The 26,722-nt window shown below is 41.3% G+C and overlaps 1 protein-coding gene across 1 annotated transcript in view; it reads left to right on the top strand.

Moving 5' to 3' along the window:
* The window catches only part of raly (RALY heterogeneous nuclear ribonucleoprotein), a 141,442-nt gene extending 117,011 nt beyond the window's left edge, over positions 1–24,431 (top strand). Inside the window, exons 7-8 of the mRNA XM_034082245.2 lie at positions 1,042–1,086; positions 24,271–24,431. Coding sequence (XP_033938136.2) covers positions 1,042–1,083 — 42 coding nt within the window. The 3' untranslated portion in view covers positions 1,084–1,086; positions 24,271–24,431. The remainder of the gene's footprint in view (positions 1–1,041; positions 1,087–24,270) is intronic.
* The last annotated feature ends 2,291 nt before the right edge of the window (positions 24,432–26,722 follow it).

The raw sequence follows: 26,722 nt of genomic DNA, 5'->3' as shown, positions 1-26,722 counted from the left end.
TGTTTCTCTGTTCCTTTGTCAGTTCGTTATGTTTCATGTCGTGAGCACCCAGGCCTTTTGACTCCTGATACCTACCTTGGGATTTAGACCTTTTGTCAAGTGAGTTTTTGTGTTGCTGTACAACTTTGTTTTGGCTTTTTATCTACTTTCTATTTTTTGTGAAAGTACGATTTAATTTGTGATTAAAGAACATTCTATTTTTGGACATCTGTCTCCGAATCCTGCTTTTGGGTCCTGCGTCCTGTATCTCGGTTCATAACAGAGTGGGGCTTGCATTACCCTCTTGTGGTGACCCGTGCTGTGACCCTTACTGACCCTAACTTTAAAAGTTGTCTTTACAAACAGCAACTACAAAGCCTAGTCGTTCTGCCTTTAAATTACTTAAAGTAGATTCAAGTAATTTTAAATTAATCACAGGGATGTACCGTTCGATGTAATCATCAAATCTTTAAATTTCCAAGCATTAAATGGCAGTGTGTTTTCCTTCAAAAACTATAGAGGATAAGTCCTGGAGCAGCTGCACAGGGAGGAATACAAACATGATCATTCATCTCCTGATTTAGTTTCTTTAAAATATATAACCGGCAATATGTTGTTCATATCAGGTCATAGAGTCACCTGCAACCGTTTACATCAGGAGTGTCCAAACTTACATGATGGATTATTTGTGGGGCAAAGTATGTCAAATAATGCTTTAGAAATTGAACTGCTTATTTTCTCATATCTACTCATCTTAATAATTTCTCTTCCGATGTATTTAATGTCACATTTTATTTATTTATTACTGGAAATGTTTTATTGGACTCTGCTCTAGTTGCCAACCGATAGCCTTGGTTTGACTCATGAGATATTTGCAATAACAACAAACAACCTACAGGGGATTCCTTTCTTTAAATCTGGATGGACAGAATGTAGCCTTCACCTGTTGCCCTTATGTGAGCAAAAACTTTGCATGCACGATTTGAGGCCAGATTGACAGAATATTCTGATACTTAGAGTATTTGTGTGTTCTGAATTTGTCCTTTCTTCTGTTTTGTTCAGGAGATCAGTCGCCTATCAGAGATGCACTCCATTCACCCATGAGAGGTGAGTGTGTCTTATATCGTATACGTAGCTTTTAAACACATAGACCAGTCCGTCTGTCTCTCTTTTAGACACATCGCAGTTTTGTTCCTGACACATTTTAGTAGGATTTTTTTTCATCTCTGGTGCCAAAAATATAATACTTGAACATTATGAAGTTGCAATTTTAAATCTCCTTTTGCAGTTTATTGACCAATAAAGAAAGCTCCAGCACTGCGGACTCTTTGAGGTCCTCTAGTAACAACCTTACGGTGGATTTATCTGGCACCAGAGGTCTCGTGGAGCGCAAAGCAGAGATTTTCTTTTGACAATTATATCAAACCCATTTGGAATGATGAGGGGCTGCAGGCCTCATCATGTCTTGAACTCTGTCTGGTGCTTTGACGGGGGCCAAAATCTTCCTCCACTTCAAGAATGGAGAAATATCAAACTAACATTTTTATATTCGAAATGTTCAATATTTTGAAGCTTCCATAAAGCAGCAGATCAAACAGAGATACTTATTTTAAACTATATTTAACCATTGATTTACTTATAGGCTTCTTTATAAGGAACACTTTGATCAGTCTGAGCATCTCCATTGGAGGCCATGCCCAATGTCAAACATTACGACACATCAAAAATGTGTTTTTTGGTTTCTGCTCATTTCCTGCTTCTCCTTACTAGTTTCATCACATCATATAGTTACCAAACTTTAGTGAGCCCTTAACTGTATTATTTCAAAAGTAAATATTCGGACACAATATTTTCTTTGCTGATCCTAACCAAATGAGAGTGCATGAGCCTGAGATGTTTCACCTTATTTGAATTTCGGTCCAAAAAGTAAACGAGTCAGAATTGATGATTAACAGGTTATGAATTGGAACAATGTGGGACCGCTTCACAAAATTGGAAGGAAGTCTGCAATTTGTGCACGCTGAGGAAAGAAGTTATGGAAACACACACACTCGCACACATAAACACGCACATATAAATACATACATAGGCTATAAGTATATGCGTACAAACGCATGCACGCACAGTCATATACAGTTGCAAGAAGTGTGAACCCTTTGGAATGACCTGGCTTTCTGAATAAGTTGGTCATAAAATGTGTTCTGATCTTCATCTAAGTCACGACAATAGACAAACACAGTCTGCTTAAACTAATACCACACAAACAATTATATGTTTTCATGTTTTTATTGAACACACCATGTAAACATACACAGTGCAGGGTGGAACGAGTACGTGAACCCCTCGGCTAAAGACTTCTTCAAGAGCTAATTGGAGTCAGGAGTCAGGAGTCAGCCAACCTGGAGTCCATCAATGAGACGAGATTGGAGGTGTTGGTTAAAGCTGCCCTGCCCTATAAAAAATACACACCAGTTTTGAATTTGCTATTCTTAAGAAGCATTGCCAGATGTGAACCATGCCTCGCTCAGAAGAGCTCTCAGAAGACCTACCATTAAGAACTGTTGACTTGCATAAAGCTGGAAAGGGTTCCAGAAGTATCTCTGAAAGCCTTGATGTTCATCAGTCCACGGTAAGACAAGTTGTCTATACATGGAGAAAGTTCAGCACTGTTGCTACTCTCCCTAGGAGTGGCCGTCCTGTAAAGACGACTGCAAGAGCACAGCGCAGAATGCTCAATGAGGTGAAGAAGAGTCCTAGAGTGTCAGCGAGAGACTTAAAGAAATCTCTGGCACATGCTAACATCTCTGTTGACGAATCTACGATACGTAAAACACTGAACAAGAATGGAGTTCAGAAGAACGACGGCTTTTCTTCTCTGTGTTTCTCTACATACATCGTGTCATTTTAATTGTGATTCACATGTGTTGCCAATTGTTGTCCATAGGTTCAGGAACAAAATGATAGCTTGTTGGATTTAAATTAACTCCACATTTCTTAGGTATTCATTTTTGGTGATCTTATTACTAGTATTGAGTTTTGAAGATGCATGTTTTATTGCTTTTCATGAAAACAAAGATAACCTTAGATTAGTTTGCTGTCAAGTATTATTTCATTTTTTAGAGACATAGGGGCAGCAGTCTAAGCAGGAGACCTTGGTAAGGAAATGAGGCTCTGTTTATGAACGCTATCAGATCATCTCTGTATCTGATCATCTAAGCGAAACAAAGATTGCTTTGGAAATGAAGAAAAACTTGGCCTCTGCGTTTCTGTACAGCAGACCAAGTCCCTCCATAAACATAGATTTGATTACAGCTGATGAACTTGATGCACCTCTCAAAATGAAAAAAGTATAATAAATGAAACTCAAGCTCATTTATTTTCTCTGCCAATATTTTGCAACCACACCTAAGTTAACATTTTGGAAAACATCTGTAACAGTGGCCCTGGACTCTGACCCAGCCAAGACCACAACAATGTTTTCTTAGTAGTAGAACAGCAAACATGTTTCTAAACAAAAACTCTGTAAAAACTCTCTGCAGCTGTTAAAGCGGCTAACATTTGATCAAGTGGTGATCAGCTGGGCTGTCATCACAAATGAAGAGACAATGGTTGAGGTGCACATAGAGAAGGACTGTTTTGACTTACTTTATATAGAAGTCAGCAAGAGTCCTCAGATACATTAATCCTTCTGTTTTGTTTATAAGTGTGATCAAAGTTTGTTATGGTTGTGGGAAGACTGAAATACCGAGATTAAGTTGGAATTCATTTCATTCACCCCACCCATTCCTCCAGTTGAAGATCCTTATCCTTTCGAGACATCACAATGCACACAGTTGAGGCTGGTTTCAAATGTAACTTAACCACTCTCAATTAACACACAACATAGCAAGATCGTGAGTTAACCAGTCTCCATTAATATATGACTGAATGTGGGTGTAGTATTTGCTTCCTACAGCTGCTTTAGAGTATAAAAAAGCTCCTTCATTTCATGAAATCACTGCAGCATGTGAAGGCAGGAACAATGATAAACCTGCAGCCGCTGGGATGGGATGTGCTGTTTCTCCACTTCATTTTGAGATCTTCGTGAATAACTCGGTTTACACTTGCAATAATGACATTTAGCTCTGAACATGTTTCGCAGCTAGGTGTGGTAGCAGTGGCGTCGTTAGACCTGGGCATTCGGGGCTACAGCCCCGGAGGTTTTTTGAAAAGCCCCGGATCTCAATTTTTTTAACAATAATTGAAAAAATAGTCCAGGATCTATGCATCTGTCATTCCGATCATGCATGAAAGCCAGGGGTGTAGTGCTGCCGGAACGCACCGGAACGCCACTCCAGCACTTCAGAAATTGCAGTACACATAAGGAGTGGCATCGCCTGGCCTGGGCCAGCCCCGGACAATTCTCACTCAATAATATAATACATTAACCGTGCTTTACCTGAACCTCATCATGACACTAGAGAGGATGGCAGGATTGTAATTTCCCGTGTTCAGTGAATGCAACAGAGGCAAGACACCAGAGAGAGAGAGAGCGCACTGGTGCCAGCAGGGACCATGTTGTTAGCATCTGGTTAGCTAGCCGCACTAACGGACATAAGGAGCTGTTGGTTCCACAACAAGCTGGAGGAGAGCTCTCCTCTCAGACTGAGAGGTGAGCTAAAGGACTCTCTGAGTGTTTAGATAGTTCACTTTAGTCTAAGTTATCTCAGTGGGTCTCAAACGGTTTGGTCACGACTTATGTAAAAGATTATTTCCGATGCACACCTTCATATGATCATTATAGTTATAAAACAATAAGAGCATAAATGAAAAACAGGTATGAAATACTATATGGCAGTAAAACAAGAATACAGTTTAAAAGGGGAGTGATCTGTAAAATATGCATAAAGAAAAAGTAAATCTGTTTACAGTTCTGCTTCACATGGGTGTTATTGAGAGATGTATCAATAGATCTAGTCCCAAATGTAGCTCTCAAAGTGCACCAGATTGATGCATTTAACTTCAACATTTAAAAAAAAATCTTCCCAGGGGAGTATGCCTCTGGACCCCCCTAGACCTAGAGGATGATAGGTCCACCCCCTACTAAAACAAAAGGGTCACATGGATAGGATTCTAAATACATGTGCACACTTGATAGCAACCTATGTCCATATGTTTCTGTTTTGGTGTTCGTGCCACAACCGTGCATGTGCGGGTCATAGGTGTGTTCCTGCACTTATAAAAAGCTCAAGACTTCACGCTATTTGCATACTGGCAGATGGAACAGAATATCTTTACTATAAAGTTATACACATTTTACACATGTTATACCTCACAATACAGGATTAAACATACACAGATGTTAGATATATATCATGTTTCATGTACTAAAATACAATGTGTTTCACGGTATTCCACAAGCATTATTATGTAGCTAACTGTGACAATTCCAAATGAACGCTGCTAAGTAAGAATGGACCACTTTACGCCTAAAACACACTCTATACACATAGAAGAGTGACATCTGGCTATTAAGGCTATATTGATATGTCTTTGCACAGTTTAAAGCTTAGCACTATGTTCCAAGCACCCACAGAAAAAACAATTCTCGGCTGGGCTAGCCCCAAATGTTTCAAGGTCCTAACTACGCCCCTGTGTGGTGGTTTGTCGTTTTTGCATCTTTCACACAAAAAAACCAGGAACAGAACCTTGCTCCCTTCGCTAGTACTACAGCTACTGAATCAAATTCATCACTTGAGGGATAGGCTTTACATTTGATGATTTGTGACGCCAAAGATCCAAAAATGTCCGACCTAATCTTTGGACTATGTCTGAAGTCTCCTGACACCTCACGTTGTCTCTTTATCTCAATCATAAGTTCCTCAACATAGTCTGGTATTCCCATAGGCAGGGTTACTATTGTAGAGTAATTTTTCTCCATGACTGATGTGAAGCACTGAAGTAGACACTTTGTCAACAGGTTATTCTGATTTTCGTACAATTCTCAAAAATGTAATGTATATCACATTTGTTGCCACTTGATGTAGTTATAAAGTCAGCATTATTTATTTTCTATTGTTTAAAATCCAATTTAACTTCAGACTGATTTGAATAAATAATAAATCCATACCTGTACAGCTTTCTCCCTTTGATCAAGGCAAGGCAAGTTTCTTTATATAGCACCTTTCAGCACAAGGCAATTCAAAGTGTTTTACAAAAATGAAAGACATTAAGAGCATTAAGAAAACTATTATAAAATGATATCTAGAAACACTCATTTAAAAGCAATGATATAAAATGACATTTAAAAGCAAAGATAATAAAAGTTACAGTGCAGTTTAAGATATGAATAGTTCAATTAAAAGCAGCGACAAAAAGAAAAGTCTTCAGCCTGGATTTAAAAGTAGTCAGAGTTGCAGCGGACCTGCAGGTTTCTGGGAGTTTGTTCCAGATATTTGGAGCATAATAACTGAACGCTGCTTCTCCATGTTTAGTTCTGACTCTGGGGACAGAAAGCTGACCAGTCCCTGAAGACCTGAGAGACCTGGATGGTTCATAATTTAGCAGGAGGTCAGTAATGTATTCTGGGCCTGAACCATTCAGTGCTTTATAAACCAGCAGCAGTATTTGGAAATCTATTCTTTGACACACAGGAAGCCAGTGTAAAGACTTCAGAACTGGAGTGATGTGATCCACTTTCTTAGTGTTAGTGAGGACTCGAGCAGCGGCGTTCTGAATCAGCTACAGCTTTCTAATAGAGTTTTTAGTGAGACATGTGAAGACACCATTGCAGTAGTCGAGTCTACTGAAGATAAAGGCATGGACAAGTTTTTCCAAATCCTGCTGTGACATTAGTCTTTTAATCCTAGATATGTTCTTTAGGTGATAGTAGGCTGATTTAGTAACTGTTTTAATGTGACTGTTGAAACTCAGGTCAGAGTCCATGACTACACCTAGATTTCTGACTTTATCTGTTGGTTTGAACATTGCAGACTGAAGCTCAGCGCTAACTTTTATACGTTGTGACTTTGCTCCAAAAACCATTACTTCAGTTTTATCTTTGTTTAATTGGAGAAAGTTCTGACACATCCAGTCATTGATTTGTTCAATGCACTTACTCAGTGTTTGAATTGGAGCATAGTCTCCTGGTGAAATTGTTACGTAAATGTGGGTGTCATCCGCTATGGTAACTTATTTTGTTGTTTTTCATTATCTGAGCCAGTGGTGGAAAAGAGTGAAAAGACTAAACGGTACAGTGCAGTACAGCCTTCCCAAGTCTCAAAAGAAACAAGGTGAGAGCTTTTATACAGGCTGTTAGTGCAGAGCAGACCAATGAGTATGCAGTAAAAACTAAGAAAGAGAATATTGCAGTACCAAAGCACAGCAGCATTCAGATTGATTGTCGTCTTTGTCTTCCCAGCCCTTTGAAGATGACATGACATCAACCCCCAGTGGCCAGATGGACTTGAGTTATTTGACACACTAGTCAGAGTCAAGAAATGTGTTTTTCCAGTCATCATCATTGATGTTTCTAACCTAACGGACCATGACAATGTTTTGCCAGGGCGCACTGAAGTTGGCTCAGTACAGACAATTATGACAGTGTTACCTGCCCAGATTTTTGAAAAAACTACAACACCAGTCACAGTGAATCACACCAGTATTCAAACCCCTTGTAATGGTCAAGAGCAATGTGATCCACCAGTTGATTTAGGTCAGCTGAATGAAGAGCCAAGAAAAGTAGTCAGACAGATGCTAAGGGAAGAGTGTCATTCCTTTTCAACCTCAGACAATGATATTGGTTGCATTGAAAGATTGCAAATGAACATCTCTCTCAAAGACTCTGAACCTGTCAAACGCACATACACGTCAGTGCCACGACCACTGTACCAAGAGATGAAGACCTACATCCATGATCTAATCGCCAGAGGTGGGACCAAGTCATTGTTTTGCAAGTCTCAAGTCAGGATGGGCAAGTTCAAGTCCTAAACTTTGACAAAACGAGTCTTAAACAAGTCATTATGTGCTTTTCACCAAATGTAATGACATCGATCAACAGAATAATCAAACCGCTCTTTATTAGTCACATTCATATTTTAATAATCAATTTTCTCTCTGCTGGTAAATTAACGTGTTTTTTTCTATTTGAAGAGGGATCAGTAAGGTAATGCTACCGTGACGGTTTGATTCAGAAGGAGTTTAATGGATACGATCCCTGATGTTGAGGTGACCAGAATGTTTATTTCCACTGTGTACAACATGTTATGAGGGACCCACAATCTATCTTTATGCAAGGGATAATGTGCAGCGAGGCGGGCTCTATGGGGAAAAGAACACCTGCATCTAGATCCCTCTGCAGGTGGTACTTTAACTATATTTTGATGCTAATACTTTTGTACTTTTACTTGAGTAACATTTTGAATGCAGGACTTTTTATTGTAACCGAGTATTCCTACACTCTGGTACTTTTACTCAAGTACAAGATCTGAACTTCTCCCACCTCTGACAATACATCCTGAGTGGTTACCAAAAAAAAAACCCTGCTCTGAAGGTTATTTTCTTTTTTATAAATCCTGCACTCAGCTTTGCTTTCTCCAATATCATTGAAAAGCAGCCAGATGCTGCTTCTTTTTTCCGTTTTCGCTCATTTCTTGACTTTTTCCGACGCGCTTGCATTTAAATCCTTCTCCCCGTCGCTCTGTGCAGCTGGCCTGTACCACTACACCTGCTATGCCCCCCACCCTTCTTTCACATAATGGTATGAACCTAGTGTGTCCTCGCATATGATTGGCCGCATGGTGGCCCAGCTAAATAAAGACCCGCCCCTGCCTGCAAGGATTCTCCGCAAGAGTAGGAGCGGCTGGAGATTCTGCTCTCCCCGACGGGAGTCTGCTCTTCTAACGGCAGCTCGCGATCGGCGTGTTGGATACCTCTGAATTAAATTATCATGTCACCTCAAGTCATAAGGCTCAAGTCCAAGTCAAGTCCCGAGTCATTGGTGTTCAAGTCCAAGTCGAGTCGCAAGTGTTTTGTGATTTTGTCAAGTCGAGTCCAAAGTCATCAAATTGGTGACTCGAGTCTGACTCGAGTCCACACCTCTGCTAATCGCACAGGGCTGGGTCATAAAGTCAACCTCTTCATATTCTTCATCTGTCGTGTGTGTAAGGAAAAAAGACGGCACCCTGAGGTTGTGTATAGACTACAGAGACCTGAACAAGAAGACTCATCCAGACTGCCAGCCTATCCCTCGTGTCCAGGACATCATGGACGGCTTAGGTGGTAATTACTGGTTCTCGCTCCTAGACCAAGGAAAAGCTTATCACCAGGGATTTATCTCTGAGAAAAGCAGACAACTGGAGTGGATATGCATGCCTTTTGGCCTCATGAATGCTACTGCAGCCTTCCATCGTTGTATGGAGGATTGTTTGGAAGGGCTCCGGGACATTTGCATTCCCTATCTGGACGACACACTAGTCTTCAGTACAAACTTTGAAAATCATTTAAAGAACACACGAAGATTGTTGCAGCGCCTCAGAGTATGGCATCAAACTCAACCCAAGTAAGTGTGATCTTTTTATGCAGGAGGTTTGTTATTTAGGCAGGATAGTCTCTTCAGAGGGCAGCAAAGTTGATCCAGCTGATTCTGAAGCTGTTCGAGGACTGAAAGACATCAGACCACAGAACGTGGAACAGCTCAGGAAAATGCTTGGTCTACTCACCTACTATAGACAGTACATCAAAGATTTCTCCAGAAAAGCCAGCTGTTTGTATGACCTATTGAAAGCAGATCCACATGGAGTCCCTGAAAACCAAAGAATGTGAAAACCCAATCTCGTGGACTGAAGAGCACCAACAGGCACTTAAACAACTGATTGACTGTTTGCTCCACCCACCAGTTTCGGGTTTCCCTGATTTCACAGAGCCATTCACTTTACACACTGATGCATCCTACCAAGGCTTGGGAGCAGTACTGTATCAAAAACAAGACGGCAAGCTTAGGGTTATTGCTTATGGCTCTCTCACATTAACAGCAGCTGAGAATAACCACTTTCCACTTTCATGCAGGCATACTAGAATTTCTAGCTCTGAAATGGGCAATCACTGAAAAGTTCCGCGATTATTTGTACTATGCTCCCACCTTCACTGTGTACAGCGACAACAACCCCCTTACCTACATCCTGTCCACTGCAAAATTAAATGCGGGCTGGCCGATTTCCTCTTCACAATAAAGTACAGGCCAGGAAAGGCGAATGGTGATGTTGATGCTTTATCAAGGATGCCGCTGGATGTTGAGTCACTGATAAGTAAATGTTCTGTGGAACTGCCACTATCGCGGCCACAATACAAGCAGTTGAGGTACAGAAAGAGTCCTCTGCAACCTGGTCACTCTCAGCCGTATCCATGTCAGTTTCAGTTGAAGACGACACAGCCAATGCATCAATCAGCCCCATACCAAGAGATAAAATAAGAGAGGCACAACAATGTGATCCAGTCATCAGGCCTGTGTTGGAGTCACACAGGGAGTTAAAAGCATTTAACCCAAAAACAAAATGCCTTTTCAGAGAGTGGGACAAATTGACAATAGACAATGATGGCATGCTGTACATGACCACTGCAGACAGTTAGTCCTACCAGAAAAAATCAAAGAAAAAGTGCTTGAAGGGTTGCACAATAACATGGGACATCAAGGAGTTGAACGTACATTATCTCTGGTCCGCAACCGTTTCTTCTCCAGCCTTCTCCGTTGCTGCACCCACCCTCTGGAACTCACTACCACAATCCATCAGAGATTCTTCCTCCCTCACCGCATTCAAAACATCACTCAAAACCCACCAGTTCAACACTGCATTCAACCACTGACCACCCCCCCTATGTTCTGTTTTGTTTATCTCTTTTTGTATTTTTCTTTGTTTTTCTTTTGTGTTTTTTTTCTTTTCTGTCGAAGCCTCTTTGAGTTTCTAGAAAAGCGCTATACAAGTATAATTTATTATTATTATTATTATTATTATATATGCAGTCTGACATTGAGCACTATGTGTCTAAAGCTTGCACCTGTATCATGCAGAAAAAGCCATGCCATGAAACAAGAGCTCCCCTGACAAATATTATGACAACACAACCCTTTGAAGTTGTACACTGTAAAAACTGGGATTGGGGTCAATTAATATTAAATAAATAATACCAAGTAAATTATACACAATATAAATGACTTTGTGTCGTTTGGAATCACATTAAGCTAAATTCAAACAATTTTGAATTATTTATTAATTGCACTTTACTTAGTTTTGCCTCAATAAAATCAGCTGTGGATTACTGAGTAGAAATGAATGGTAGGCTATATTTTTAGTAGCGTCAAAAATGAAAAATATTGATACATTTTACTCATTGGGAGGTTGTCAGTTCCACTGCCTTTACACTTCCACCCAGGCATTTTGCGGCACATGGTCATGTTCATCGTGCGTCTGCCACACTTCACTTCGAGACTGCCAGTTTACCAAAGGTAAGACCTGCTTTATTGTTGTTAATTAACACACATTTTTTAAATTACGTTGCTGTTGCAGTTGAACATCGTGTTGTGTTACTCTAAGTTACCAAACATGCCAACTTTACTGGATGTGCATGGCTAAACTAACTTTTCAAATGTAGCTAACGTTAGCATTAGGGATTCAGTCAGTCTGTGTTGTCTTTGTCTCGACTAAAAGCATTGCAAGGAGAAAAAAGGTCGGTACTATGTGACAATAATGTTTGTGTTAACTGTTATACCAAATTCACTGAGGCACTATTTTCGTGTGCATTGCTAAGTAGCATATAGGCTAAACCAACTTTTCAAATGTAGCTAACGTTAGCATTAGGGATTCAGTCACTAAAATGGCATACCGGCGCTAACAGTTATGGCGCAGTTCCTTCTGCGCAGTTTAAGCGTGCCGGTGTTGCCGTTTAACTGGTTACACCGGGGAACTCGTTACGTTACGTTAACGGTAGGAATGGGGCGTGTACTTTGAGGAGCCATTGTCGAATAACCAGGAAATACACATTTCGATCGCTTCTTCTGTTGTTTACATTTATCTTTTGGTATATTTGGCTCCATAGGAACACTTTGATGCACATTCAGTACCAGTGTGTGAGGTTGTGGTTGCGATGCCGATATCCGAACGCGTACAGCGAGGACTGCAACATGACAATGAGGTGACTGGGGATGTCTGTTCAAAACATTGCAAACGTGAATAAATCATTTCAAATATGTATTTATATCCGACTTTCATTTGTACATCCTTGTTAATGTGATGTTTAGTAGCTTTGATAGCTGTCCATACCTCCAGACAGCCTAACAGTAAGACACAAGTTGTTTACTCACAGCCCGAATGCAGCATCGAGATCCGTGGCCAGCTGTGTCCTCTCCGATTAACTTGTGACAGGACTTCTTTAGCTATTCTCCAGCGAGCAAGGTTTTTATTAAATACCTCCATCCCTCTCATCACAACAAGACTCTACACTGTGCAGAAAAAAAACAACTTAAATGAAAATAACCTTGCTGGATAGCTTAGAATGAAACAAACAAACTAGCTTCCATGGCTGATACTGATGTCACAGTAACGGCTAAACGACAAGTCCAGCGGGGCACAAGTTGAACCCATATAATGAAATTGTTATTTTATATATATATATTTATATGTATGTCTATCCTACATTGTCTAGGCTATATAAACCGGCGGAAGTGTGACAACTTTCTTGGTTTGTGATTATAGATTGAGATAGATAGCGAGACAGAGACATAGATAGAGATACTATAGAGATAGACAGACAGAGAAAGATCGGCTGTGTGTGTGTGTGTGTGTGTGTGTGTGTGTGTGTGTGTGTGTGTGTGTGTGTGTGTGTGTGTGTGTGTGTGTGTGTGTGTGTGTGTGTGTGTGTGTGTGTGTGTGTGTGTGTGTGTGTGTGTGTGATGTGTGTGTGTGTGTGTGTGTGTGTGTGTGTGTGTGTGTGTGTGTGTGTGTGGTGTGTGTGTGTGTGTGTGTGTGTGTGTGTGTGTGTGGTGTGTGTGTGTGTGTGTGTGTGTGTGTGTGTGTGTGTGTGTGTGTGTGTGTGTGTGTGTGGAGGTGTGTGTGGTTAAAACACATCAGCCTGCCTGCAGTCGCTCTTTAGTCTTTCTAATGATTCTGAAGGTAAACACAGTGAAGGCTGCACGCTCCTCTTCCCAGCGGATGAGTTAACCCTCCCGCTGCCTCCTGGTGCTGCAGAGATGTCATGAAGTGAAGTAGGTTCTTCTTCTATAAAACAGCTGTGGGCAGCAGACACCGTGAGAGTCACGGACATGAATTCATAGATCAAGGCAGACTGGTGCACACACTCTCCTGTTTTGCCAATCCGGTGCTTAAACAAATATAGCTCTACACCCCTGGCCGAAATGTCCTTAAAATGAAGTCCGAGTAAGACATTTTAATTCATGTCCTGCCAACACTGGCAGGACAGAAGGCGACACGCCCGTTCAAAGCCGTGTCCCTCACTCCTCACATCCCAAGCTGCATCCCCAAAAAGTGTATTATGTTGTTACATCTTTTCAGATGTTATGTTTCAGTGTGCTCTTGATAAGCCATTAGAACAGTAAAAACACGTTCAGTTTCCTTTTCTTTTTGTGTCTCCTGTGTCACCAAAACATACCCATCTGTGAAGGAAAAAGAAAGTAATCTAAAAGTAATCTGATTATGTCACTTTTTTTATGACACGTAACTGTATTCGGATTACTTTCAGAGCCATGTATTCAGTAATCAGTAACTGACATTTACAAAGTAACCCTCCCAACCCTGTATATAAATATATATATATATATATAAAATAACAATTTCATTATATGGGTTCAACTTGTGCCCCGCTGGACTTGTCGTTTAGCCGTTACTGTGACATCAGTATCAGCCATGGAAGCTAGTTTGTTTGTTTCATTCTAAGCTATCCAGCAAGGTTATTTTCATTTAAGTTGTTTTTTTTCTGCACAGTGTAGAGTCTTGTTGTGATGAGAGGGATGGAGGTATTTAATAAAAACCTTGCTCGCTGGAGAATAGCTAAAGAAGTCCTGTCACAAGTTAATCGGAGAGGACGCAGCTGGCCACGGATGTCGATGCTGCATTCGGGCTGTGAGTAAACAACTTGTGTCTTACTGTTAGGCTGTCTGGAGGTATGGACAGCTATCAAAGCTACTAAACATCACATTAACAACGATGCACAAATGAAAGTCGGAGACAAATACATATTTGAAATGATTTATTCACGTTTGCAATGTTTTGAACAGACATCCCCAGTCACCTCATTGTCATGTTGCAGTCCTCGCTGTACGCGTCCGGATATCGGCTTCGCAACCACAACCTCACACACTGGTACTGAATGTGCATCAAAGTGTTCCTATGGAGCCAAAAGATAAATGTAAACAACAAAAGAAGCGATCGAAATGTGTATTTCCTGGTTATTCGACAATGGCTCCTCAAAGTACACGCCCCATTCCTACCGTTAACGTAACGTAACGAGTTCCCCGGTGTAACCAGTTAAACGGCAACACCGTGTCGTGCTGGGCCGTTTTTGGTTGCGTTAACACTATGGCTAGTTCCGGCCCGGGGGGTACTTTTTCTCCTTTTTTCTGGCCCGACAAAATCTTGGTTCTATCGGGGCCAACAAGCGGGCCAGCAAACAGGCGGAATATGCTAAACTAGTGAGAGAATCGCTGGCAAGGGGGCTACAATTACAACAAAATGAACATATTTTACCGTGATTTAATTGTAATACACGTTTCAAAATGATGCCGAAGTAACAACATACTGATACCGGTTAGTAAAAACCATGAATTAATGCTTTGACAAGTCTGCAACAAGACGGCAGGCCAAACACCTTTTTAAAATGCGTGTTTCTTAATGGAGTAAGCTAAGCTAACGCCGTGTGTGCTCCGACCGTCCACACTCACAGCAACGGCCTATACAGACATTTGTTTTGCAATACAAAATGTGGTTATTACAGTATTTCTATCGACTTTTGTTTGTTAAAAAGCACATTTACTCGAGCTTTTGATCATCATTGATTTTCAAAACCTGTTGTGCAAACCTTAATTTGAGTTTAGCAGCAAACATAGAACTACTTATACATTATTTCTCAGAGGTTAAATTGTAATATTAAAATAAATTCTGGTTTCATTATCTGTCTTTCAGATCCAGGATGAGTTTCACAGAATCACGATGGTGCACCTGGAATCGAAGTTCATGTCCAAACTGGATCAATATACTCCTGGCCTTCTGAAACTGTTCCACTCCAAGGGAGGAACCATGGGGTTGAAGTTGAAAGCTGTCCTTATCCAGGTAGGCCTACCCTTCAATGAATATTATTATCATGACAAAAGGAAGTAATGCAAGGCTGTAATTCTCACAAAAGAAGTAAAATAGTTTTCAGCTTTATTAAGATCAATACTTACTCAGGTATATAATGTTAATGTTAAGTTAACATCTTCAGAAATGTGTGCATTCAATTAGATTTTTACTCGAGGTCAGGCTAAAAGTCTACTTGACACAATTATATTGAAGGGTGTTTCTCATTCTTAGTACTTCATATTTATATTCGAGCGGGCGTCAGAACATTTGAAATGCCTCTGAAAATAGGCTTGTCCAGGACAATATTTTCAATAGAATAGACCTCAATGTTAAAAAATATACTTAAACACTGAGGGTGTCAAAACAATTACACAATATATAACAATTGAATTTCATCATATTGAACAGGTGCATGTATTTTCAGTAGCCACTGAGTGTACATTGTCTCTAATTACCAAAATTACAGCATTGTAACTATTTGTAATATATATATATATATATGTTATTTACAGCATTGGTTGGTTGGGGTTGCTTTTAACACTGAATGATTATTGAAAAGATATGTCTGGTGTACTTAAACTTGTTAGATTGTATGCCAACAGCTTAACTGACATTTGTCATTTACTGATGGGTTTCTGTTTTTTTTTTTTTAAATCAAACTCTTACGGCCCCGTCCACACTACAGCTTCGACAGCTTCAAAAACGGTTTCCAACGTGTCTGCCCATTCACTTTGAATGGGGTGACAACACTTTTTCGCCGAACTGCATTGTGGGAAGCAGAGCGGAGCTTTCCTGGCGTTTCAGGCTGCAAAAGTTGAGCAATGTTCAACTTTTGAAGCGTCAGCCAATCAAATCATATGCCAGTACAAGCTCTAGCCAATCAAACCGCTGCTTGTGATTGGTTGTTGGTCGAGCTTCAGACACGCCCAGCTCCAAGCTTTTTTTGAAGCTGTAGTGTGGACGGGCCGTTATAGTATAAGTAATGAGCAATAAAATAAGGTAATGTTTATTTTTAAAGTAACAGACTGAGACACTCGCAGATAAGGCAACATTTTCTGTAATAAAGCACTGGGTGATAGGATGTGTTTCATTCAAATTAAACCATGTTTATTTTTTATTTCAGACTCCAAGCAATCCCAACATCAACATCACAAGAGAGGTTGTCATTCGCTGTCTGATGATTTACCTTGGGGAAGGTACTGATCAGCTCTTAAAAGAGTATGATGTAAGTGTATCTCCCTCATCTCTCTCTTCTCTCCTGGTATGTCTTGGCAAGGTCTAATCATAAAATAAAATGATAAATATTTTTCCCAGAAACAAGCAGGATTGATCCAGTTGCTGTAATTGACTGCCATCTTCAGAAATGGTCTTACAGTGAATCATCAAGATTGGTTGACCGGTGGCAAGCTTTTGCTAGAAAATGTAAAATAAGATATTCATCAATACACAGGTGTTATTTATTTAAATTTAAAAACATTTGACTCAATTCAGACTATAATTTATGTTGTAATTAAATTGTTGGTGAAATAATCACCTAATTCTTAACTTAGCTGGGATAAAAATATGCTATTGCAAAATGCCTTATGTTCTATTTTTCTAAAACACTGATGTAATTAGGGAGCATTCATTTCAAGTTTTCTTATCCCGTAAGTTGTAAGAAATGTGGTAAATTATTATATATTAATTGTTATCACCTTGTCCTTTGGTGGAACATTCTGACATATACAATGTTTTTGTAATTTCAGGATGCAGACAGCGCATCACAGGACCTTGCTGTTCAAGGGATGGCGATCAACAGCATCAAGACAAATGCTTCAGAGGGTTCCCATGACATCGGCATTGTTGTAGAGGGCATCCGAGTGCTGACTTCTCAGGGGACCATTCCAAGGGCTTGCTGCATGCTCATTGGGATTGCATATGCAGTCAATCTTGCCTATCCCAAGCAGCTAAACTACACGTTCGAAGCCTTCCAGAAACTCTTTCTGGAACTGGACTGTTCAAGGCTGTCCCCAAAGTTGAACAGCCTGACAAATAAGCTTCTTGCTTGAGAACAATGGTTATGTCTCCATCAAAAATGGCACATGGTTACCTTCGGCGTTTTGTTACATGTTTGAGAAGTTTCTTCCTGTTTATTTAAGGACGCCCTTTTGAAGGATACTGCATGGTTTGTCTATGGCCTTACTGGGCTCCTGGAAGTGCCATCGTGTTTTCAAATCAGTATTTGCACAAGCAACATTTATTGTACCTTTAGTTCCATTGTAATTCAGGATGTGAATAAGAGATTTTAATATGCATAGTAGTATTTAAATTCTTATTTTAGATTATATACGGTATTTTTATGTAAAGTTGCAAAAAACTGTTTAAATAAATGTTTACCTGTACGTTATATGCATCGTCATGTGATGACTGTACTTTAGTAAACTGGCACTAAGAATGCAGAATATTGAGTAGATAAGACATATAATTATTGTGGTAACAAAGTGACAATTAATAGTATTGAATAGACTTAAAGTAATTTTTCATCAATTAACACTTGTATTTAAACAACTCATTTATGTTAAGGTAGATAATATTGGCACTGTAATTGTGTTGAATTAAGAACCAATATGCTAAAATAGGAGTAGTTATACCTTATTTTATCTAGTAAATCCAAATCATTTTCAGCCAGATAGTCAGTAGATCTAAATCAATTTCCCCCAGTTAATTAGTACATCTAAATAATTTGTACTATAAAAAATAGTAAATACAATTTCAACAGAGATTTAATAAATCTAACTTATTTTTGCTCAGATACTTACAAGTATCAAATGGATGTGTGTGATCTGCAGACTGGTGGCCATTGAGAGTTTGTTTCTGTAGTTTTACAACAACTTTACAGATGTTACATATTTAGCACCGGTTTGAAATATGCAAAGGCCTCTAACCTCGATGGGATGGCAGCATGTATTAGCTGTGTCCCCATGTCCCATGGTAATATGGCTAATGCGTTTATTTATTATTTGTGGGGCAATTTAAATTTGTGTTATTCATCTTTTTTTTCAAGATTGAAATGAAGCTCAGCGCAAGTTCTTCCAGGAAGACTGGGTGTGTATACAATCACTCCGCAGCTGCATCAGCTCATCACAGGCGTTCTCTTTAACCTATTACATTTCACCTCATTCTCCAGCAGCCAATCAACGTGCTGCAGCCAAACTATAACATGGTTCTCCTCTCTCCTGCAGTCAGCTGTGATTTCAGGTGTTCATGCACCTTATCATATGGCATGTGTGAATGTTCAAACTAAATGAATTCTCTCCTGATTGAAACATCATGTGTTGAAATAAACAACTGCAGTTCAAAATAAAAAGTGAATTGCCTAATATTTTTGTTGTGGAATCAATTAATTTCTTTCTTTAAAAAGGCAAAAACATGAAAAAGCTAAGAAAAAAAACTATTGAAAACAATATATTTGGAGCAACTTCATTTATAAATGGTTGTCAACTTAAAAACGTGTGTTCACAATGATGGTAATTAAGTACATACAACTTAAAATTACATTTAAATCATGTGGTAAAACAAGTTGGAGCAACTTAATCTTTTGAGTAATCAACTTCAAAACTTGTTTATGCTCCAATTATTAAGTAAGTGGTAATTAAAAACACCTGATTGTAGAGGAAAAGCCTTCTCCCCTAACTCAAATAACTTTGTTGCTTTAAGACAATTTCATTAGAAGTTGTCTAAACTCAATAAACATTGATGCAAACTATTGCGTTGATTTTCTTTGTTGTTTTTAGAGTGCAGACTTCCAGTTGATATGCTCTTTGGATTACACACAGTCAGACTTCAGTAACCATCGTGACTACGTGGAAACATGGAAACAACGAATGGAGGAAGCATATGCCATTGCAAACGAAAATGCTCAGGCTGACAGAAGTAAAAAACACTATAACACAAAAGTGAGGAGTACAGTGCTACAGCCTGGTGAGCGAGTTTTGATTACAAATCTAATGCCAAGAGACCCAGGAAAACTCTGTGACTATTGGGAAGACACAATTCACATAGTAGTGAGACAAATTGAGTCTGATTTACCAATGTATGCATTGAGATCAGAAAAGGGTAAGGGGCGATCTAGGGTCCTGTATCGAAACCTTCTCATGTCATGTGACCACCTACCTTTTGAGACACAGCCAGATGTACATAAAGAAGACAAAGGTAAACAGAAAAAGAGCCTACAACCGCAAGAGCCTGATGAGGACAGTGGTGACAAATATGCCACTGCAGATCCATACCACGCCTGTGACAACTAGTGAGAGACATGCTGAAGCAGAAATGGAGCACCACTACAGTCATACTACTTTCAGCTACCCTGCATGTATGGACACCAGCAAGTATGAGTCTGCAGCGTTGACATGTTTGAGTAGAACCACAGACTGTTTCACAGACTAATGCAATTAACAATTCATGGATTGTTTAGAGAGACTGTTATGGAACCATACGACTCAGTGAATTATGTCCCGTAACTGTCACCACACAAGCCCCCCCAGAATTCACTCATACACAAAGTCTGTGCGGCGGGGAGGAACGACAAGCCGACCACACCGAAGAACGGGAGCCGGGGAGGCGACCGCTGAAGGGGCGGCCGCTGGAAGAGATGGGACCGGAACCGCATGCCCCAATTCTGTGACAGGGGTCGAGGCCGGGGGCGGCCCCGTCGCGGAGGTCGAGCCAGCACCACCGGCTGGTCCAAGTCCAGGTGAGCAGCCTTCACCCGGTCCACCGAGACTTGCTCGGTTCTGCCACCCAGGTCGACCACCAAGTGCTTGTCCCCGTGTTCCAAGAACCGGAAAGGCCCATCGTAAGGGGGCTGCAGGGGGCTGCAGGGGGCTGCAGGGGGCCTCTGTGCGTGTCGTGTCGGATGAACACATGCCCCGCCGACCGGAGCTCCACGGGAACCCGGGACACCTGAGTTCCGTGCCGAGCAGTGGGGATCGGAGCAAAGGCCTCAGCGGCGTCCTGCAGTAAAGCCCGCTGGGCCGTCGTCGACCAGGGAGCCGATGCGTTGGGGAGGAAATCCCCCGGAACCCTCAGCGGCTGACCGTAGACCATCTCGGCCGTGGAGCACTGCAGATCCTCCTTAGGCACGGTCCTCAGGCCCAGCATCACCCAAGGCAGCTTGTCGACCCAATTATCGTCCGTCAGGCTGGCCTTCAGGGCCGCCTTCATGGAGCGATGGAACCGTTCACATAGGCCGTTAGCCTGAGGGTGATAAGCGGTAGTCCTGTGAAGCTTAACCCCCAAACCACTCGCCACGGTGTTCCAGAGCTCGGACGTGAACTGTGAGCCTCTGTCCGAGGAAATGTCTGACGGGGTACCAAACTGACACACTCACGTCGCAATGAAAGCCCGGGCTATGTCAGCCACCGATATTGACACGAGAGGGACCGCCTCTGGCCAACGGGTCGTCCTGTCCACCATGGTGAGGAGGTAGGAAAAGCCCTGAGAGGAGGGTAATGGACCAACCAGGTCGATGTTGACGTGGTCAAACCTCCTCTCAGGCACGTTAGTTGGATGTAGAAGAGTTAGAATCAATATAGAATTTTTTTATTTTAAAGTAAATTCTACTATGATTGAACATAGTAAAAATAATTAAATGATAGTGTACGTCCAAAAAAAAACATTACTTATAGTGAAAACCACCCTTGAATGTTGGGATAGTAGACTACAAGCTTTAGGAATCCAAACTATAACATATAAGTACCCTGTTTCCAGTTAAATTACCTTTTTAGAGAGATTTAGAAAAAAACAAACACTTCTGGGGTCATTTGGGTGGATTTTCCATATCTCTGGAACCCATCGGTCGATTTTGATGATTGAAATCTCTGTTTAACCGTTAGAGCCAATAGAATCGAGGGGAAGTTCCTAAAATCCATCTAAACATTACCCATTGGTGAATGAGTGATGCACAGCCAGAATGCCCAAAACCGGAAGCTGTCATGTAGCTATCATAATAGCTATATATGAAAACTCAGTTTTTTCCATAAATATGACGATGGATTATCAGTAATAATTTCAAAGTGACACAGACACATTAGATTAACCTTCAGCAGCGTTTTTATCGTTTTAATGACTCTCGTTTTTTTTTTACTAATCGATAATCTTGTTTGTGCAGATCCGATATGTAATAAGGGTATCGTCAGTTAGCTGAGTTTCTTCCCGTTAATCGGGTATGACACATTAATAGGTTTTTAAATGTTAAGAAGCTCTGAGACACAGTTTTGTGAAAAGAAAACAGGTTAAAGAGAAGAGGCTGTTATGGTTTGGGAAAGGTAGGACCCAAAAGTAGACTACAAAAAAAAGGTAAATTGGTCTAGAAAAACAAAAGCGAGCTTTATTTTAAAAGCTGATGGCAAAAACACAAAGGAAGCACAAGGAATATATAATACAAAAAAGATGACGAAGACTGACATGGAGGGAGACGGGAAAAACAAACAATGAACCGACACCGAACACAGGAAGAGACTAAATACAGGGAGGGGTAATCACGAGACGAGAAACAGCCGGGCAGGGGAGGAGAAACACAAGGGCAACAGGTGAACACAATAAGACGATTAGACACACCAGGGAGACTAACGACAGGGAGGAAAACACAGGGAGAAGGACCAGACAAGAAACAAGGAAACGAGGAACACATGACAGGGTGAACAGAACAGCAAAAATAACCCCACAACTAGACACGACAAAACTCAAACCCTGACATAACCCCCCCTCAAGGGACGGATTCCAGACGTCCCAACACAAAGTCAAACATTTCCAACTGGGTGGGTGGAGGGGGCCCGGAGGACGGGTCTGGATCAACAGCCCAGGAAAGGCATAGTTCATTGAGGGGTTCTCGGGCGGACGGCCCGGGGGCAAGGCAGAGTTTGAGGAAGAGGTCTCAGGCGGACGGCCCGGGGGCAAGGCAGAGTTCATTGTGGGGGTCTCGGTCGGACGGCCCGGGGGCAAGACAGAGTTCATAAAGGGGCAAAGGCCACAGCAGGCAAACTCAGGGGGCCGAGCATGAGGGCGAAGGCAGCGGCTGGAAGAGTCAGGGGGCCGGGCCCGAAGGGCCGCGGCCGGGAAAGTCAGGGGGCCGGGCTTGAGGACGAAGACCGCGGCTTGGGAACTCAGGGGGACGGGCAAGAAGGTGGCGACGGGACAGCTCCGGAGGCTGGGCAGGACCCGGTGTCGGCCGGACAGGAACCGGAGCCGGTGGGACAGGCGTAGACGGGATCCTTGACATGACATGGGCTGGTGTCAATGGGACCCCGGATGGAGCAAGGGCTGGTATCGATTGGACCACCAACGCAACAGGGCAAGGAGTAGGCAGGACCCCCGGCGGGACAGATGTCGGCAGGATCCCCCACGGAAGAGGACAAGGAGTTGGCAGGACCACCGGCGAGACAGGTGACGGTGGGACCTCCAACCGCTGCGGGGAAACTGTGGACCTCTGTCGCCTGTCAGCGCAACTTAAATTATGCCGTTTAAAAACATAAAAAATAAAGGGCGGTGCCAGCCGTCAGCGAACCGAGCCGGCCGCTCTGTGATTCTCCAGAACACACAGATGGCCAGTCCGCCCCTGACGCTGACCCTAATAGACGTTACTAAGCTTAACCCTAGCATTATACACAAGTGAAACATTTCAGATAATAAACTATATTTCACAGGAAGGAAGGACTATTACACGTCCAAGTAACAATGCATAGTTTCAGGGGTCTGGGATTAGTGATTAGAGTCATTGTGAAATAAACCCATTGGTGGAATGATATGTACTGCCTCCCTGAGGACAGAAGCTGGAAGAGGCAGTAAGCATGTGGGGTTGAGGTCAGGTTTTTATTTATTTATGTGTTTTTGCTGCAACGATTAAATCGATGCATGAGGGCAGCCTTTTGATCTTGAATGATGCACTGCATTTTTCCTTGTCTAAATGTCATAGATATCACTGTGCATGTTGAGCATTTGCGCTCTACCACTCTGATGAGCAGAGTAAAATAAACTATAGTCCCTCGAGTTGTCATAATAAATGTCAGAAAGAGGCTCTTCTTTTTTAGATCAGCAGCTCTGTCAAAGACAGAGGGGAAGACTCTGCTGGGATCATGTGTTCCACAGTGTAAAAGCACAAGTTACAAGTAAAGGTCCTGCATTCAGAATGATTTATAAACAACATTAGTATTTCCCGTGAAAAGTACTTAAAGTAAAGTAACGTGTTTTATTCTACCACAAGTTAATTATCTTTGTGACAAAACAAACTCATTTTACTTTAACAACAACTCCGTTAGTTTCTTGTTGGGCAATTCTACAACTTTGTTGTTAGTCCATGTGTTGTTCTCTAAAAATATTATTTGAAAAAGTAGCATGGTTTTATTTGAAGCTGTGGGTCTAAAATTGGATTGGATTTTTTTATTTTGCCTTTGAACAATCCTCTCTTGAGAAATAAGTGAGTCAACGTTTCAGAAACTGATTCAAACATTATGAACCCAGCTGGCTGATTTACTCGTCTGATGTTTCCGCACTTCATCATGTCCAGGAGAACAACAGTCAATCTGTACATCATAAATTCAATTATTTGAAAAAGTTTCAGCAGTGCTTTTTCAAGCTTTCCAGAAACCTCCAGAATGTCCCAATTTGCCCTCTCTCTTTATACTCCTCTGTTGGTATTACATATTAAAGGGGTAGTTCAGCATTTAAGGAAAATATATTTTTTCCAGAGAGCAAGATGGATTGTAATGACATGGATTAGTATTACATATGACCACTTAAAGCAGTTGACCAGACACATTATGCCTTCTACATCATCCTGTTGAGAAAGTTACCATTCCAACATTAGCATTTATCTATGTGTAGCCTCACAAAGCTCCATGCTTTTCCAATGTACTGTTCAGATCTGTCTCTGTAATCTTGATATAATCGTGGATTATCGATGGTAACAGTTTTTTGTTTTTTTGTGTTTCAGTGAGGTTGGACTGTGGAGGAAAAGACACACGGAGAGAGAGACAGACACAGGAGGGATCCGGACACACACACTCACACACACAACCATAAAACACACAGTAGAAAGACAGGCTTGACACTTTGTCAGAGCCACAGGAAAACACTTAAACAGTGGGGTACTGCCAAAACACATCATAAACTGATGAGTCACACACAGTAACACACACATAGAAGAAAAAACACAGTGATGGAGACAGACTCAACTCTGTGTCAGAGCTGCAGGGAGATAGTAAAACAGCAGGCTGCTGTCAAAACAGTTTGAGGCAACGGGTTACACACACACACACACACACACACACACACACACACACACACACACACACACACACACACACACACACACACACACACACACACACACACACACACACACACACACACACACACACACACACACACACACAGAGAAGAAGAAGATCTCTGCAGTTGACAGCAGACACGTTTGGAAAGCTGGAGCTCATCAGAACATCTGCTGATTTAAAGGAATGATCGTGCAACATACTGAGAAAAACTGGTTGTTTGGGAACCTTGGTGGTGCAAATTCTTTTCAAATTAAAATAAAAAACATATCCATAAAAAAGCCGACAATGCACTGTAGGGTCGGATTTCACAATATGTTTCCAATGTTGTTTGCAAGTTGAGACTGAGGCCCAGTCCACACGGAGACGAAACGGAGACAAAAAGTCTTCCGTCCACACTGAATCGGCTCAAGAAATGTGTCCGTCCACACGAAAACGCTGGAGACGCTGTAGTACATATGCCGGGCCTGTAAGTGGCGCTGTACTTCCGTAACACATTCTCACTCCCAACTCGGCCTATGTTGACGTTATGTCAGGGTCCCTGTCGTCACTTTCCAACGCAAGGGGGGCCCTTAACCGTCGAGTTTCAATTATCAGGGAGTCCCATTGACTTGCATAGCTCCCTGAACGTTGGTAATAGACGAGTTGGGATCGCGGAGAAATGCTCTCCGCAGATCCATTCGCACAGCGTTATAAACCTTTTTCTAACTCAATATCAAACCACACTTATTGTTTTTACTTCACTATTTTAATTGAATGATGTCGGACTTTTGTTGCCGTCAGTTAGGGGGAGAGTAGGGGCTCAGAATACTGAAATCTGTATCGTTTCATCGTTTTTTCCTTCTAATTTTGTATTCTTTTCTAAACCACACTGTTATTTACTCAACAATAAGACACAATTCTCCTTGTGTTTGTTTATTTGTTTGATTGTATAATGTCGGACTTTTGGAGTCCGTCAGGACCGAGGGTAAGGAGCAGCTCATTCGAACACAGGAAGCTGTATTTTCAAAATAAGAGTTCATTTTAATATTATGTTTGATAATATTATTTTCATTAAATAGACCACTGGGTCATGTTAAGACCATATTTTCTGTCGGTTTGGTGTTACAAATAAAAAAAAAAAAAATGTGTGGATAAAAAAATACGTCCATCATAAACTAGACTGGAAACAGCAGTATATTTCCTTGTGTTAACACTGAGTGCTTTAACCGCCTAGTGCAGGGGTGGCTCTTTGCCTAGTTCCATGCGGCTCTTCAGTTCATATCGAATTGTATAGCCTATGTGCAGAGATGGGGTCGTTACTAAAAAAAAGTAATATATTACATATTACTTTAAAAAAAAGTAATATATTACACTACTTCGTTACTATCTACATAAAGTAATTCGTTACTTTACGCAAAGACATCAGCCGAGCACGTACGTACTGCGCATGCGTGAGTGGCAATAACTCTCCTTACCAGCAGGCAGCGGTAGTGTGTATTCGTCATTCAAAACAAGCAACAACCGGAAAACAGAGAAGAAGAAGAACTACGTGTGTGTGATATAAATAAACAACAGCTATGTGCGTTAGCTTCACCTAGCATGTGTTCTTTGCAGGTGTTTGTTGAGGTTTGATTATGACTGATTTTTAGAAAGTAACGAAGTAACGCGTGTCGGGGCAATGTTAGTAACTGTAGTGTGATTACTGGATTATAAAAGTAGTGCGTTACTGTTGCGAGGTGGGGGTTTTTACAACCCAACTCCTCACCGCGTGTTGTTTTGACGAGTCCTGCTTGAAATCATAACAGGGAAGGAATTAGAAGAAACCAGGATACCAGTTAAACAATAATCCGTTTTAATTAAACAAAGTAGTATAATGCAATACGATATAATATAATACATTACTTATACAATTCAAATAATCATATAAGCAATGTGTGGAGTACTCCCGCCCTTATTCACGCCCTGCGGACATCCTATTCGTCTTGACAACGCATGAAGAGAGGACTAACCACCAGAAAAACATTTCCCTAGTGTAAAGAAGGGGTGGCGTTTCATTGGGGAGATACCAAAACGCTATCTCACAGGGAAATCAGCGTCTGGCAGCTTTGAAAGCCACAGGTGTTGGGAAGGCAC

This window comes from Pseudochaenichthys georgianus, chromosome 5 (genome assembly GCF_902827115.2).
Source record: "Pseudochaenichthys georgianus chromosome 5, fPseGeo1.2, whole genome shotgun sequence".
Classification (NCBI taxonomy): domain Eukaryota; kingdom Metazoa; phylum Chordata; class Actinopteri; order Perciformes; family Channichthyidae; genus Pseudochaenichthys; species Pseudochaenichthys georgianus.
The sequence above is the reverse complement of the archived record's forward strand: the minus strand, read 5'-3'. Positions and strand labels throughout refer to the sequence as shown.